The sequence below is a fragment of the Phlebotomus papatasi genome, chromosome 1 (assembly GCF_024763615.1).
Source record: "Phlebotomus papatasi isolate M1 chromosome 1, Ppap_2.1, whole genome shotgun sequence".
Classification (NCBI taxonomy): domain Eukaryota; kingdom Metazoa; phylum Arthropoda; class Insecta; order Diptera; family Psychodidae; genus Phlebotomus; species Phlebotomus papatasi.
In genome coordinates, this window is record NC_077222.1 from 84,037,622 (window position 1) to 84,053,905 (window position 16,284).

Sequence of the window (16,284 nt, forward strand, 5' to 3'; positions counted from 1 at the left end):
GGGAATTTGATGAAATGAAGCTTAATCCTTATTTTGATTTATTATTAATAATTCACAATCACAGACATAGGATAGGGGAGACTGGGGCAAAAAGTCGCAAATTGAAAATTTGAAAATTCAATATCTTCCAAGGTAAAAGAGATAGCGGCTTAAAATTTTTTCCATAGATGGTCTCCATAGACATTCTTCAAAGTCGTAAGTTTCTTAGAATTCGAACAAGGATTTCAGAAAATAAAAAAATATTGAAATTTTTAGTCCTATTTTTAAAATGTTTTCTTTACAGCACAGATATCAATTTTGACCTACTTATTTTCCAAAATTTATGCACTGGTAAATATTACCTAAATAATTTCGACTCTTTGAATACGAAACCACTATCTATTTTAGAATTTTACAAAGATTTTTTTCTCCAGAAATCCTTTTATTAAAAATGACCACTTGGGGTAAAAAGTAACAAAAGGTATGGAGCAAAAAATGTCTCGCCGCTTGTTGTTTGCATTGGTCAAACGATTTGCAGTCTTTTGTGTGTTTTTTTCTAAAATAGCTTGAAAATCACTTATCTCGTTCAGATAGAGAAAATTGTGTTTTGAAAAGGTGTAGAGGAATAAATTTTCTATAAAAATATGTCACCTAGCTATTTTTTAAATTTACGAAAGCCCGTAAAAAATCAAATCAAAATATGTAATATCCCATACCTGGTACTATTTGCCCCAGCATTTTTGAGAATAGTCACAAAATTAACTTTTAGAAAACAGCTCGATAAATGCATTTACTTACACAGTAGAGGAAAATGACTTTCACAAAGTTGTAGAGCAGTAAATTTCCTATATAAGAGTGCACTAATTAGAAATTTCTGGAGCGCTAGGGTAGCTTGTAAAAAAATAAAATATCCGTTTTATGACTTTTTTCCCCAGTCTCCCCTAATATTTCTCTCTTACAATATTGTGATTAATGAAAAAAAAAGAAAAATGAACAAAAAAGAAATAAAAGTATAGAGACATAAATATAATTCAAAGTTGAAGTACGATATTAACCCTCTATCACATTTACTCTGATTATAAAGTTTCTATTTATTTAAAATTGCTTTAGTTCATTAAGTTATAAACTTACTGACATTTCCTCTGTAAGTAAATATAAATAAACGGAGTAAATGTAAATTTTAATGCATAGTAAAAGCGTGTGAGGGTTAAAGAACTTCTAGGATTCAGCTTAGAAAGAAATCACTTAATCCGAATAATTTTTTGAAGAAAAAATGCATGAAAAGTTCAGGTTTTTCAGGCTCATGGATTTTTTCTTTCAAAGCAAATGAACAGATTATTAGAACGCTCAAATTGAAATGAGATGAAGAATACTAAATATACTAACTTTAGTCATAGCAGCCAGTCTATAGAACTTTTTATTTAAGCGACTTCTTCAACAAGTCCAAAAAGTATCCTTTAATAACATTGTAGGCCCTTGATATGTTTAGAAGAGTTGTAGAGAGGATTAAATTATCTGTCTTTAAAGCTCAAAATGATTAAAATAGATAATTAGGACCGTAGATAAAGGAAGAGCACCGTGGATCGGAATTTTAAGACAGTCTAAATATTCAATTAAAAATATCAGCCTTATAAGAATACTTAGTAGCTACTTTTGTATATTCTAATTAAGTATTAATTTATCCATTTAACTATATCAATGTATTTGAATTTTTACTATTACAAAACAAAATAATAATAAAAATAGGTATAATTGCAAATATGCACTCTCTACCTCGAATCGCCATGAATTGAATCAAGTTATATTACGAATAATCGGCTTTATAAAAATTAATTGTGAACTAAATGCAGTCCTTTTTATAGTTATAGTTATATGGTAAGTGGGTGACAAAGGGTCCCAGGCTTTGCGAAATGCTCGAACTCGTGACTTGGACGGTGTGGATAGCATACCTAAAAAGTACTTTCGCATCATTTACCGTTTCTCTGTTCTGAACATATTTAAACCGATTCATAAAGCAGTCAAAAGATTACACAATAATTACACAATTACAAATTAATATCGGAGAAAAATTATTTATCGGTTTATTACAGGTTCATTACCGGTTCGCAACCGATTTGAACCGATTTATAAATAACTCAAAATATTTCCCTAAATACACCTCAGAAGTAATTTAGTCGAATTTCATAAAAAAAAAATAGTTATCGGTTATGAACAGGCTCATAACCGATTGGAACCGGTTCAGTTTTATAGGAAATTCCAAGGCATTTCCAACGAGCTCGAACATGACCCCATTCGCCTAATAAATAATGCTCTCTCTAGAGCCTTTTTAACCTTTGACCCTGAAAAACCATTATTAGGAATGATTCTACGGTATTTTCGCACATGGTCAAATGTCCACTTGGATAATCTCTAAAACATATCAAAAAATGAAAAAATATGGTTTTGGAGGGAAAGGGGAGGGGTGATAACTTTTACGGTCCTAAGAATGATTTCAATCGCTGGTGACCTTTTCCTATAAATGTTTCAATTTTAGGAACCATCAAAAAATTTAAAATTTATATTCAGATGTTCCCTGGATGAAGAGACTTCAGATTTGAGATTCTTAAAGGATCCTACTTACTTAAAGGACATAATCAAGGAGATAATGAACCCACCAAACACTCTTCGTCCCAATAAAAGATGGGCTTTTATGAAAAGGACTTAAAGAAGAAGGTCTAACCTGTCCAGAATATCGAGGATTTAAAAAAAACTGGAATAAAATGATCAAGGACAGCGGTGATGATCTTATGAAGGTCTTGATGAGAGGAATCACTGCGAAATTTTGATAGCAAAAAATTTGGATAAAAAGATCAGTGTCTAAGTAATCTACAATGTAGTAAAGTTTCAAAAAATATTTTTTTTTATTTTTAAATATTATGTAATTTTTGATTTTGTAACATTTCCCTTGGGAACAATCTTATCGTGGACACGCTTTATGATGCAAATGTCCGAGGTTCGAATCCCCTTTAGGTTACTATGAATTTTTCTGGAGATAAGGAACTTAGAATTCACACCTCACAGCCATTGAAATAAGGGATATCCAGGTTTAATGTCATTCCCATAGATATCAAGGTAGCAGTTAATCGAGCAATTTGAGTTTTATTTACACGTTTAAGCAATACAAAGGCTAATGTTAAATGATAAATTTCAATGGATTAACAAGCCTACCTATGATATTATTTCAACAAAATTCTTCTCATTTGCGACAGGTGATTTTAGTAGCATCTTCGGTAACGCCCTGTACGATTGGCTCTCTCGCAACATTTTCACATCGCAATTGTTGGGTCTCTCAAACGCTGCCAGTTCAGTTGGTTTCTTTCAGTGAATCGCTGTGGAAGTGTGTGAAAAGTTGAGCGGCGCAATTGTGAGATTCAGTGGTGTCTCAGGAAAATTGTTGCTTTTCCCACTCAATCGCATTCATATCGAACCATTCCTCTCGCGTAAGACCAAAAAAATAAAATTAAAACATAAGGCAGTGCCTCTTTTAACCTTTCGCGTGGTGTCCATTTGAACTTTTGTGGTCAATTTTTGGAACTATGCATACCTCTACGCACTTTTCCCATATTTGGATGGGAAGAGGCTGGAAAACACGCCTAGTTTTCAATTTCTCACACGCATACGGACACAGAGAAAAATCTATTTGAGTGCCAGAAGGGGAAATTGAAGGCACATGCACAGAGAAAATTATTGATTTTCCACCCTCCTTGTGTGCTAAAGAAAGGACTTTTCTCTATAGATTTTTCTTTCCGGTCTATCCACTGTTTCCTTCTTTTATTCCCCAAAACATTCTCTTGTTTTGACTCTAACCATATACTGTTGGTTGCAAAATGCCGTGACAATGTGAATTAAGCTGACTATACTGCGATCGTGAGTGGGGTTATTTAAATTTTCACCGCGGTCCTCTATACTGGTGTATCTATTTTTGTGTTAAAATGGGGTTCCCCTCTGGCTCCCCAGGCGCCTCTTGAACATAAAAAATAGCCCACGAGAGGAAACACTGGGAGCAATGGCAAGAGGAAAAAAAATCAAAAACTTATTCATCATCTTTTCTAAGTGAACAATTCAGATTTCATTCAATTGCTGGGCTCAATTTAATCGAGGGAGAATAGCAAAGTATTCCAATTCTTAAATTCACGACTTGTTCCGGTGTGCATTAACGGTGTACATTGCACAGTTGAATAATAATAGCAAAAACACTCAACCAGACAGAATAATTTTAAGTTGGAGAAAAATGTATGCAATGGTTTCAGACTTTGAGAAATGCTTACATAGTGGTTAATAAGTTGAAGATTAAGACTTGCAATTCTTCCAAATGCTGCATTGTTTGACAATATTGCGATTATACGGCTCATGCGGCTGCGTGGCTGTGATTGTTTGCTTATCTCAGGATTCTTGCAATTGCAATTCGGCTCGAAGGACCAAAAAGTCATTCAATGACAATTTCTAAATGCACTAAATTGAAAATAACTTTAAAAAATACGAGATAAATTTGCAAAGAAACAAAACAAACTAAAGGTAGATTCACTTTGACAGTAAGCAAAAGAGGTGTCCCTCTTGCAATGTGAAGTTAGTTACGATTGTCAGTAATACTGCTGCAGTAAATTCAAAGTAAATTTCGAAAAATCCGTTGAATTTGATTAGAAAGAAAACAATTATAATATTCATATTATGAATAATGTAACAATCAAGATGAATAATAGTTAATGTCTTGTGAGCCTAAATGTGCGAGCAATAGAAAAGAAACATCAAGAACCATCGCTATAACAGAACATTTTCAACCAATTTTCTTCTATACACTCATTCGTGTTCTTTTTTTCTTCAATTTAACACACGAATTTTTCACTCTGATGTTCCGCGCATCAGCGAAGTTACTACTCAGTAGTACACTGCAATTAGTTCGAATTACTGGAATTAATTGTATTAAATAATAAATTGACCTAAATAGGTGCTGCATAAAGTGCTCATTGGGTGCAAATTGCTACTATTTTTAGCAAATAGCATAGTGTTTTGTTGTGCCCTAAAAATGCTAAACATTGATTGGTGCGGAAGAAACAATAAATTTCATATTATCGATTTAATACTTCAATTTGTCGCATTCTTCAGTTGCGTTTGCGAAAATGCCCCAAAAAGCCCCATTGGATTAGAGGCAGTGGAAAGAAAGACTAAAGACCTGTTGTCCATTCTGACCATTCTGCCACACCGTATGGTTTCAATTTAATACCCGAGTGATTTTGCAATTTCTTTTGCATGACCCAGAAGAATAGTTCTTTTCTCTTGCTCTCATGTCCAATACACGCATACAAATATTTACCCCCATTTATTCTCAATTCCATCATTATTTATATGAAATATTCACGCCAAAGAGATTCCCCTTTATTTGGTATGATCAGAATTTATGGGTTGAAGAATAAAAAAAAATGTACATAGTACAAGGGTGAATAAATTATTAGTCAAAGTATACTCATAATCTGGAGAATTTCATTCATAAACACGACAAATATTTCACAAATCCATCGCGAAAGCGCAGAAAGTGAGAGTTAGTCCAAATGAAGAGAAAATAACAAATGAATGATGGTCCAGTGTTAGGCTTCCTCTGACTGAGTCATGCTTCCCACTATATTGAAGAAGATAGACCGACTTAAGAGATGAAATCACTCTGATGCGCTTAGGAGGGGTATAATTCAATTATTTAATAATCCCACAAAAGTTTGTTGTACTGTCTTCGCATTGCAAATCAGAGTTGGAAATATTCCCCATAATCTAGATTTCTCGATTTAGAGTAATTTATCTAAAATTATATTATTGATTCATAAGAATGTGTCGGTTTCGGCGAACCCCCTTCCCATAAGTCGACCTTGGAACCATTAACATGCCCCATATTTTTCTCCCACACCTTCTCTACCCCTCTAAAACCATGTTTATTTTCATTTTTGGATATGTTCTTGAGATTACTCAGGCGACATTTCGTCCTTATACGAAAAGACCTTAACATAATAACGGTTTTACAAGGTCAAAGGTTAAAAGAGTTCTATAGAGCGTATTTCCCAACCGAATTTTATTACGCTTGTTCTCATTCGAAAGGTCTTGGAATCCCTGACAAGCCTGAACCAATTTTAATCCGAACCGGTTCATAAAATCAATAGGGGAAAGTGCCCATGCTTTGAACGGTCCCAAGCTTTATAATGACTAAATTTTTCCTATGTTTCCGAATAAATGCGACTCTGCAATATATTTTAAAAACAAGATACTTTCCCCTAGTTTTTAAAATATGGATGAGATGTGTCACATTTATTGAAAAACATACGAAAAATTTAGTAATTGTAAAACGTGGTGGGACCGTGTAAAGCATGGCCATTTTTACCTAACTAATTTTTATCCGAAATTCAATTGTATTACTCCTAAAGTATATTTTGGACAATATTTTGTGTGATTTATAAATCTGCCCAAATCGGTTGTGATGAGGTAATGAACCAGTTATGAACCAATAAGTAATTTTTGTCTGAAAATCAATTGTATTCCTCTTAGAACTATTTCGCAGAATCTTTTGAGTAATTTATGAATTGGTTCACACTGTGTAAGAACCGGTAACCGGCAAATGACGCGAAAGTATCTTTTAGGCATAGCATGTGTAAGTCACGAAATCGAGGACTTCGGAAAGCCTGGGACGCTTTACCACCCCTTTTTCCGTTTACCTTGCGCGAATCTCTTACTTTATATTATTAAATCGTATCGAGATATATTTATTACAATTCAATCAGGTTGTCGTATATACCTTGTTGGAAGAATTTGCTGATAGTAGATCGCCCAGGAGCGCCTTCTCTGCAATGTGGATGCTTCTTCCATGCTCCGAGAGTGTTTTGGGCAGAGGCGGTGCATTTTATTGTGTTTTATCACAGTGAAAATGTTTTTTTTTTACATTCGGTTGCTTGCACCGGACAGGACTCGAACTCTCAACTTTGGGAGTCGAGTAAGAGATCTCATTCGCCCGAGACCCAACGGTCTTGCCTATTGCACCACTGAGATCCCCAAAAAAAATTTTATGTTCGATAAGGATCATAAACAAGTCTATCTACGGTAAAAATTTGAAGCCTCAGTCTCTTTTACTTTGGAAAATAATATATTATGAAATTTTCGATTTGACAAATATTTGCTATAGTCTCTTCTAATAAAAGAATTAAAAAGAGTGAAATTAAAAAGCAAATTTTGGCATAGGGAAAATAAAGAGTTTTTCACTTTATTTGTAATCAGCTGATTACACCCGTGCTTTCTGGGAGGCAAAGGGAAATTTTATGTGTCTTGGAAAATTATTCAAAACATTTTCCACCATATAATTTCATTCCTTTCAGGATTTTGAACATTCGGGATTTTGGCTTTCGGGATTTTAGCCTTTTCGGGATTTTGGCGTTCGGGATTTTGGCGTTCGGGATTTTGGCTTTCGGGATTTTGGCTGCCAACGGTATTCATCTTATATGTTAATTATTTAAATAACATACATTTTTTAAAGATTTATATATTTATAGACCGAAATTTAATATTTTACTTCTTATTTTTAATTTTTTACTGTTTATTTGTTTTTTTTGTCGTTTATTAGGTTGCGGTTTATTATGGCTGGGACTTTTTTGTTTTTCTTGTACAAAATCACTTTAATTTTTCAGAAGTAAAACCATTAAAATGCATTAAGTAATTCTCACACTGATGGTGTATTGACTATTTCCAAGAATACAATATTCGAACATTTTAATTCTACATTTCTAAACACATTCAAAAGAAGTTTACTTTTGAATTAAATTCTATAATATCTCAGCTATTTGTTTGGTTTTATTCTTAATATTAAAATAGTAAAAGATCATGGAATCTTCTATGTACTACCTAATTTCAATAGGGGAAAGCGCTCTATGGCCGGGCGACTTAAGCTTCGGACATTTCATTTTCTCTCTATGTTCTTAGTGGATTTTCCCCTTTCATTTTCATTTTTTCCTCCTCTTGAGAACTGAATGACTTCACTTTTGCAGATAACAAATTCACTGAGAATTGATAATAAAGAAATCTTCAGGAATTCATTGACCTGACAATTTTTCCTCTGCGAGAGGGCCCTCTTTTCTTCCGCAAATGGCGCTAACAACCTTCCTAAATTTTTAATTCTTAGGCTTTAAATCAAAAAGTTTAAGCGAATTTAATAAAAGTTGACAATTTGCGTATAAATATTTAAACAAAAATTCTTGATTTTAAATTGTAAAGCTTGATTTTTTGTAATAATTTTGACTAAATAACAGGAAAATAAGCTTTTTCTAAGCATTTTTATAAGCATTAAAAATTATATAAAGTTAGTTTTTGAGTAGCTCAACCAATTTCTTTATCAGTCTCTTCATCTTGAATATCTCTGATCTAGATAAATATACATTGATCAACTCTACATGCAATGCAGATGAAGCAACTTTGGAAAAAGTCGAATTTCATTTTTCTCAGTTAAATAAAATGTTCCCCAGACGTCGCAAGAGTAAAAAAGAATATTATTTAAATTGAGGGAAATGATTATATTAAGAGGATCGTCAAGGAAAAAAAAGCTCCAGATTCAAGCTCCCGCGGAGCTACTCAAAGCATTCGTGATGTCCTCTGGTGGTGAAAAGAGTCATCACCCGCCATCAGCTGTCTCGTTTTTTCTACCGTTTTTTGTTCACGCTCATCGTCTGTCTACCCTTCTCCGAAGCGCTCCCCAGAGCACACAAAAAACTCATTGAAAAGGTTGAAAAACCCAAAGGCAGATTTTTAGCCTTGCGATGCATTATGAGATTTTGTGAAGGAAAGAAAAAATGAGACATGCATGTTTTACGTATATCTTTGTCTCTAAAAATTGATTAAAAAAAATTAAATTTTCAAGTGACAAAATTTCTTTTTTTATTTTCTTCATAGTCCAAAATTTCTATTTCTTCAAAGGACACGTGCATATGAATCATTTGAAAGATAGGGGGAGGATTATTTTTTGGCCTTTTTTGGTAGGGGAAAGTACTCTCCTTTCGAATGTTCATGCCTTCGAATAATGTGAATTTTCTTTTTCTTTTCGTAAGAGACTTATGCCCAACGCACAATAACTTTTGTTTGTAAATATGTTTTCGAAATTTCCTATGAGAGAAAACGAGATAACTAGATTTCTGTTTCATTCATTCTCATTGAAATGTCAAAAACATGTTTACAAAACAAAAGTTATTGTGCGTTGGGCATTACACATTTCTATTAAATATTATTTAGCTTATCATCAATATTTATGATTATGTGATAATTATTTATAAGTCTCTTAGGAAAAATAAAAGAAAAATCACGCTATTCGAAGGCATGAACGTTCGAAAGGAGAGTTCTTTCCCCTATCCCTTACGATTCGAAATTTAAAAACTTTATAATATTGGCAGGTCAAACTAATAAATAATTAACATGACCTTTATTTTTCCTTCATTCTTTCCAAAAACCGTGTTCTTCTTGGGAATCTTTAAAAACGCATCCTGCGATTTTTTTTTATTTTTAAATATGTTTTAGAGGCCGACTCGGTGATAATTTCATATAAGAAAATACTGTTAATTAAAGATTTTTCAAGGTCAAAGGTTAAAAATGCTCTAGAGAGCGTATTTTTATAAACCGAATAGGGTGACATTTGAGTTCCAAAGGTCATGCAATTTCTTACAATTCTGAAAAGGGTATAATTGATTATGAATCCATATAATAAACCAGTTATGAAACTATAACTAATTTTTATCTGAAGTCCAATTGTAGTATTGTTAGCAAATTGTACAATCACAGTAAAAACTTTTGGACACTGACCAAAATATTGGTAAAAATTTTCTTTAGAACAATTTGTTACAGGACAAATATGTACCTAGAAAAGGTATTTATTTGTTCCAATATTTTTCCTCACGGTTTTGTTAAGAATAGTGACAATTGGGTAAGTTTTCTTTTAGAACCGTTTCGATACCGTGGAATACCTACAAATTTCAGTAGATTTCGTTTTATACAAATTTGATCTGTGAGTTGGAATAGAATTTTGTTGCGCTCTACTGTTTTGTTCCCACTGTCAGGAACAAATTTGTAGATTTTTTTTTCATAAAAATACTATCCCTACATTTGTAACATATTCTTTTCAAAAATTTTCGGTGTCCGTGGACGATTTAATTTTTGGAACAAAGATCGTTAATAATATGGGGAATCCTTTTGTCTCTCTTAAGAAGTACAAATTTGTTGCTAAAAGTCGGAACCAAATATAGACATTTAGTTCCAATTATCGGGAACAAATTAATGCAATTTAAAAGATCTCGTCCGTTTCGTCTAACAGTTAAGGTCTGTACTTCAGTCGAAATGGATTTCGATGGCGAAAGTTCATAAGGAACATCAAATAAAATTCAGCTTAACAGTGTTTTATACAGACTTGTGCATTACAAAATCACATGCGAGTGCTGGTAGCAGGAGGGGAAGAAATCTCGGGAATCTCGAATTGAAAAAAGTGAAACCGTAAATATTATAGCTTGAAAAATGCCACAAATTTAACGTCTTCCTCGCTGCGATGGTGACTTTCGGAACAAATTAGTTACTAATATTGAGTATCTTTTCGTTACTCCTGGAGGGTACAAATTTGTTCCGAAAATTTTCAGTGTCTATGGATGAGCCACGTTGCGGAAAAAATTCGTTTTCATATTAGGTATCTTATTGAGTCTCGTAGAAAGCACAAATTTTTTCCAAAAACTTGTGTGTCCGTGGACGAGCTAATTTTTGGAACATTATTTTATTATTTATTTATTTTGATGTACCGGTTTTTCTTCGCCATTTTGTACATTTTTCATTTTACAAGTTTTTATACAGATTACATTGTGTATGAGAAATATGTCCATTCAGATGCTTCAGTCGTTTGCACCGGGCGGGACTCGAACTCACAACTGTGACAGTCGAGCCGGGGATCACACCGCCCAAGAGCCGACCGCTCTTACCAATTGCACCACGGAACCCCTATTTTTGGATCATCTATAGTCATTCGAGGAGAGATGAAACACCTTTTTCATATTCAATATTGCGGATGCGTTTTGAATGCGAGACAAAGACGAATCTCACTGGTTTATCATTTGAAGACTCTAAATTTAAAATACCAATATTAGAAAAGCTTAGACGAAAATAGTCACTTCGAAAAATAGTATTTAAAAAAAGTTGCATTTTGAGGCACTCAAAAAAAGTGCGCGTGAGATGGAACACCCCTAATTTTAGCAAAATGTTTCTAGTTTATTTTATTAATTTAGAATAGTGATTTTAGACATGAACACTATTTCATTGAATTTATTGGGGTTTATTATATTTTTTCAGTATAAATGATTTATTTTGTGGAATATGTGGCTCATATACTTCGATGGCAATTTCGTTGAGTGTATCAAATCAATCTTACCATAAATTTTTGGAAAATAATATCTAAGATTTACTTAAAAAGATTTTAAAGAACATTGATCAAAATTCACACCGGAAGTGTTGCCAAAACTATTAAGTTCCATCTCTCCTCAACCCCCAAATACACGTATTCTTATGGCGAAATAAATATTTTTGGCCATTTTTCAGACATCCAAAAAAATTCAATTTTAATTTTTTCGTACAATTTTAAAGGTAGAAAGCTGTAACTTGGGGGTTTCCAATAGAATGTTGAAGGGCACAAATAGACCAAATGAGGTGGAGATTGTGAATAAGGTGTAGGCAGGAGGCGAAGTGGTCCATCTCTCTCACTGTTCCATCGCTCCTCGAATGATTATATGTGTCAATTTTTTTCCGGGGAAGAAACTTCCCGAAATCGTCAAACTCGTGAACACTATACTTTTAGGTGCGATTCTTTCATAATCGCACCTACTAATAAAGAGTATATATTTGGAGCAAACCCTGATGCCGCAAATGAGCAACCGAATTTTTAGAAATCGGCGGTTCCTGAGATATTTTGAAAAATGTGTAAAAACTCAGTTTTTTCTGAATTATCTCGAAATACTATTATGCTTTTTCGCTCCTTTTATGTTTATTTTGTAACTTCGCGGATCGCGGTGTGTTCGTGGATTTTAGTGGGCCGCGGAATTTTTCGTGTATTTTCGTGGATCGCGGTGTTTCTCCCGGATTTTCTCGGATCGCGGAATCGTTCACGAATTTTCGCGAACCGCGAAATTTCTCGCGGATCGCGGAATCTTTTGCGGACCGAAGAATTTCTCACGGATTTACGCAGCCGGCAGAATTTATTGTGGATTTTCCCGGGCTGTGGATTTTTTCGCGGATTGCGGAATAGTTTCTGAGCCATTTTGGCATTAAAGTTTTACATGTATTTTTGTGCATTTCTGACAATCGAATTTGCACTCTTCAATTTTCAACGACCTCGAGTTGCACGCATTTTGAGGTTTCCTGTAATGAATTTGCAATGAAAGAATCACACATAGCATAAGCCCATTTAGGCTTATCACTGACTTTTTTCTTCTCCGAGAAAAATTATATCCGCATATTTTGTAGTCACCGATATTAGCTGGTTTTGTGAAATGCCCATGACGATTGACGATTCATAATTTTTACGATTTTCTACAATTTTTTGAAAGAACGAAACTGATCGTGAAAATCATAAAAATTGGCTCAGCTGTAATTCATAAGATTTCTCACACAGTGGATGAGTTTTGTTGTTTTGCATTTTTTTTCTCCTCCGCCTGATCGAAAAAAACTGCAGGCGTGCTGAAGGTCAGAGAGAAAAGGAAAGACATGGTGAAAAATGCGACCAAAAATCCACGCGTTATCTTGTGGCGAATTGCTGAACAGTTTTGAGTAGAATTTCTCGGAAGCTCGGAAAGCTATCAAAAGCTCATGAAAATTTCCAATTTGCAGCATGTTGTTTAAAATTTAATTGCAAAAAAACTGTTAGGAGTTTTTCCAATTCTAATGTACCATTTGAAAGCTAATGAAATGTAGATTGGTACAAAAATAATTATTTATTCGGAAAAAATGATATTCTCGGTACAAAGATGCAATGAAAACTGTCATTTTTTGGACAATTTTCAATTGAAAAATACTTGGAAAATTTGTATGAAAAGTGAAAGAAGTGAAACAGGCATTTTATAGAGCATGTCTTTACGAACAAAATTAAAAAAAAATATACCTCTCTATCTTTCATATTCTAGGAGATAATGCAGCCTCTTTGTGGCATGTTTTAGGAGTATACGAATGTTTGGAAAATTATATTACGAAAGGAAAACCGTTTTTCAAGAAATTAAAACATAGAATTAAAAGATAATATAAAAAACTACCCTCAGTTAAATTTTCAAGGAAATATCTCAAAAATTGTAAGACTTGATACACTTTTAATTTTGGGTTTTTGTATGGAGCCGCCATTTTCTGGCTTTTCGATCCTCTTAAGCGAAGATGTGTTAATTGTTATATGAAACACCTGCTTGGCGTTACAATGTCTCAGAAAAAAAGACAATGTTTTGCCCCTTTTTGTTGCAAAATATTGCATAGAAGAAATACAATATATTTATACGATATTGCACTTGAATTCAATAGTACGTTTAAGTACAAAGTATGTGGGGAATTTAAACAACTTTTTTATATAATTGAATATTTATGGGTAGAAGCAACATTCTCCATTTTCACATGAGTTACAGTCATTGAACTTGAACTAAGTATAGTTTTTTTTTTATATTTCTCTATTTCATGTATTCTAGGTGAGGTGGATGAAAGAAATCGTGCGAAGAAACTGTTTCGAGTGATTTTTTTATAAATATAGTACTGCATTCAATTGTAAAAGAGAGACAAAATATTGTGTTTATTGAGTGTATTTTAAATTTTCCACACAAATATTGCTCAAGTGTTTTTGGTGTTGCTTTGAAGTCAGCTTAGGAGTGTCTTCGAGGGATTTTAAATGGCTGCACCTGTGAAGAAAGTCCCAATTCACCTTCAGGTAAATAATACTTCTGACCTAGAAAATTTGTTGTGACACAGTGTTTGAATTTTCCAAGTCAGGGTCCTCCACCCTTTAAGCATGACCCATTTGACTGCAGTGTTAATTGACGATAATTTCAATGGCAAATTTACGATTTTTTTTTCTTATCTGTGGACTCCTCTCATGACTGACTGATAACACTCAAGTGAAACTCATTTTATGGTTTATGCTTTATACCTTTTTTTCTATTTCATTTTCCAAACCTTACATAAAGTTGAAACTTAGTGTTTGTGTTTGGAGGCACAAAATAATAAGGCTAATTGGCCAAGAGAGTCTCCACATGGTTGAAAAAGATGGTTAAGGTCTAGAGATTTTACACCTGGCAGAATAGAGATAAAAAGTTAGCAAAGAACTTTCAATTAATTAATTCACACTCATTATGTGGCAATTAAAAAAGCAAAAAAAAAAAGAAAATATATCTGCTCAAGAGAGTGCCACGAATTTTACCTAATATTTCCGGCACTATGTCTCTGCTGAAGAGATCATTGACCGAATTTTCCATCTACATCTACCATGGAAAAAATACATATCATTTCGTAATAACACATTCATGATGAAAAATGTAAAAAATCTCAACAAATTTTCCTCAGGCAAAATGCCGCATTGTGTAATAGTACATTTTACTCGCACTTTTTTGCTCTCGTGGGAGATTTCTTTAGTAGATATGAATTGACTTGGTCAAAATAAAACACACAAATAAAATGTCATAAGCCACAATCGAATCTTATCGCAATGAAACACGCAAAGAAAATCAATAAATTGTTGTACTTGTTAGTAAAGTGCCACGAATCCGATATACTCTCTTTAATTTTCTAAGAATGTCGTTCTGGGTAGAACTATTCAATGAATTCAATCTATTTAGGGGGAAGTGGGGCACCTTTGAAAGTGGGGTACCTTTGAAATTGGGATTTTTCTCCTATGTTTAAATGGAACTGAGCCATATCATAATGTAATTTAGCTTCTCAATCTGTTTGTGCACCTAAATTATATCACGATAAGGCTCAATTTTATTTAAGAATAGGTGAAAAATCCTAATTCCAAAGGTGCCCCACATTCAAAGGTGCCCCACTTTCCCCTATTGTTTAATTTCGAACTTAATTGTTGTGAAAAACTGAGGACAAATTAACGAACAATATCACAAGACTGGCTGCTACAGTAACCCATGCTTCAAATTCTACTCCTAACAGGCTTACCAAAAATTTAGTCATCATCCCATATACCACACCATTCTGTTAAGGGGAACTGGGGTAGTAGTAAACAGGGGTAGTTGTAAACAATGTGATTTTTTTCATTAATTTTAAGACTCCAGAGGATAAAACCCATAAGCATCATGTCCATAGATGAATTGGTCAATAAAATCCTAATACTTTAAAAAATAAAAGTCATTTTTCCCGAAAATGTTGATATTTCGATTATTTCGGTCATTTGGATTTCCACCTGGAAACTTAAAACGTGTAAAATAATCGAAATGTAGCAATACCAGTTCTTTCCTATATGTTTTAGGATTATATTAATGCATTTACTAGATAAATTGAGATTCTCATTATTTTAAAAGAATTAATAATTGGTCAAAAAACAGCATTTGGGGTAGATGTAAGCAGGCAATTTTCCCATAATTGCAGATGTCGCGAGTGTAGAATGAATGGCAAAATATTTTGTCTTCTTCTTTTTCATTTGATTCCTTTGAGAGCTGCATATCATGGTGGGAAATTTTTCGTTGTGTTCAATAAGAAGTCACATGATGTCAAAATATGGGGAAGATCCATTAAAAAATGTCTTTAATTTGCATGCTTTTAGTTTTTTTGCTATTTTAATTATTCCTTGTAAAAAGTGTAGTGGTTTTTTTAAAAAATAAACAGTCTTTATATATCTCTTAAGTAATTAAAATAATTGAAAGTGATGCAAAGTTAATTTAAAGGGTGGAAAAAATGGTGTTTACATCCTCCCAGGAAAGTGTTTACTTCTACCCCAGATATTTAGTGAAAAGAGAAAAATTCACAGTGACACAAATTTTATTTTTTATGGAAAATTCAATTGTTTTCCAGCATCCGCATTACCCTCGATGAATTGCCTATACCCAAGGGTAAAACATGAGCTAAGAAATATTTTCCAAAAAAATACTGTGTGCTTGGAAAATCACCTCAAATTCGCATCTATTGAAAATGTTTACATGTGCCCCAGTCTCCCCTAAGCATTCCACAATTAGAAATAAAAATCTGAACTTATATTCATAGGGCTCCGTATGCATTTTACTTTTAGTTAGGAAAATTTCATGAAATCGAAATTCA

At 33.3% G+C, this 16,284-nt stretch overlaps 2 protein-coding genes across 7 annotated transcripts in view; both read left to right on the forward strand.

Moving 5' to 3' along the window:
- LOC129807688 (sialin-like) overlaps positions 1–3,343 on the forward strand; it is a 5,019-nt gene extending 1,676 nt beyond the window's left edge. The window contains exon 2 of the mRNA XM_055857170.1: positions 3,228–3,343. Within this exon, the coding sequence (XP_055713145.1) occupies positions 3,228–3,343 (116 nt within the window). The remainder of the gene's footprint in view (positions 1–3,227) is intronic.
- The window catches only part of LOC129810457 (dihydropyrimidinase), a 28,265-nt gene continuing 15,216 nt past the window's right edge, over positions 3,236–16,284 (forward strand). For 2 of the 6 annotated variants that reach the window (XM_055860992.1, XM_055860995.1), the window contains exons 1-2: positions 3,320–3,458; positions 13,719–13,954. In XM_055860992.1, the coding sequence (XP_055716967.1) occupies positions 13,916–13,954 (39 nt within the window). In that variant the 5' untranslated portion in view covers positions 3,320–3,458; positions 13,719–13,915. Of the gene's footprint in view, positions 3,886–13,718; positions 13,955–16,284 lie in introns of all 6 variants that reach the window. The other 4 variants (XM_055860990.1, XM_055860993.1, XM_055860991.1 and 1 more) reach the window with 3 other exon arrangements.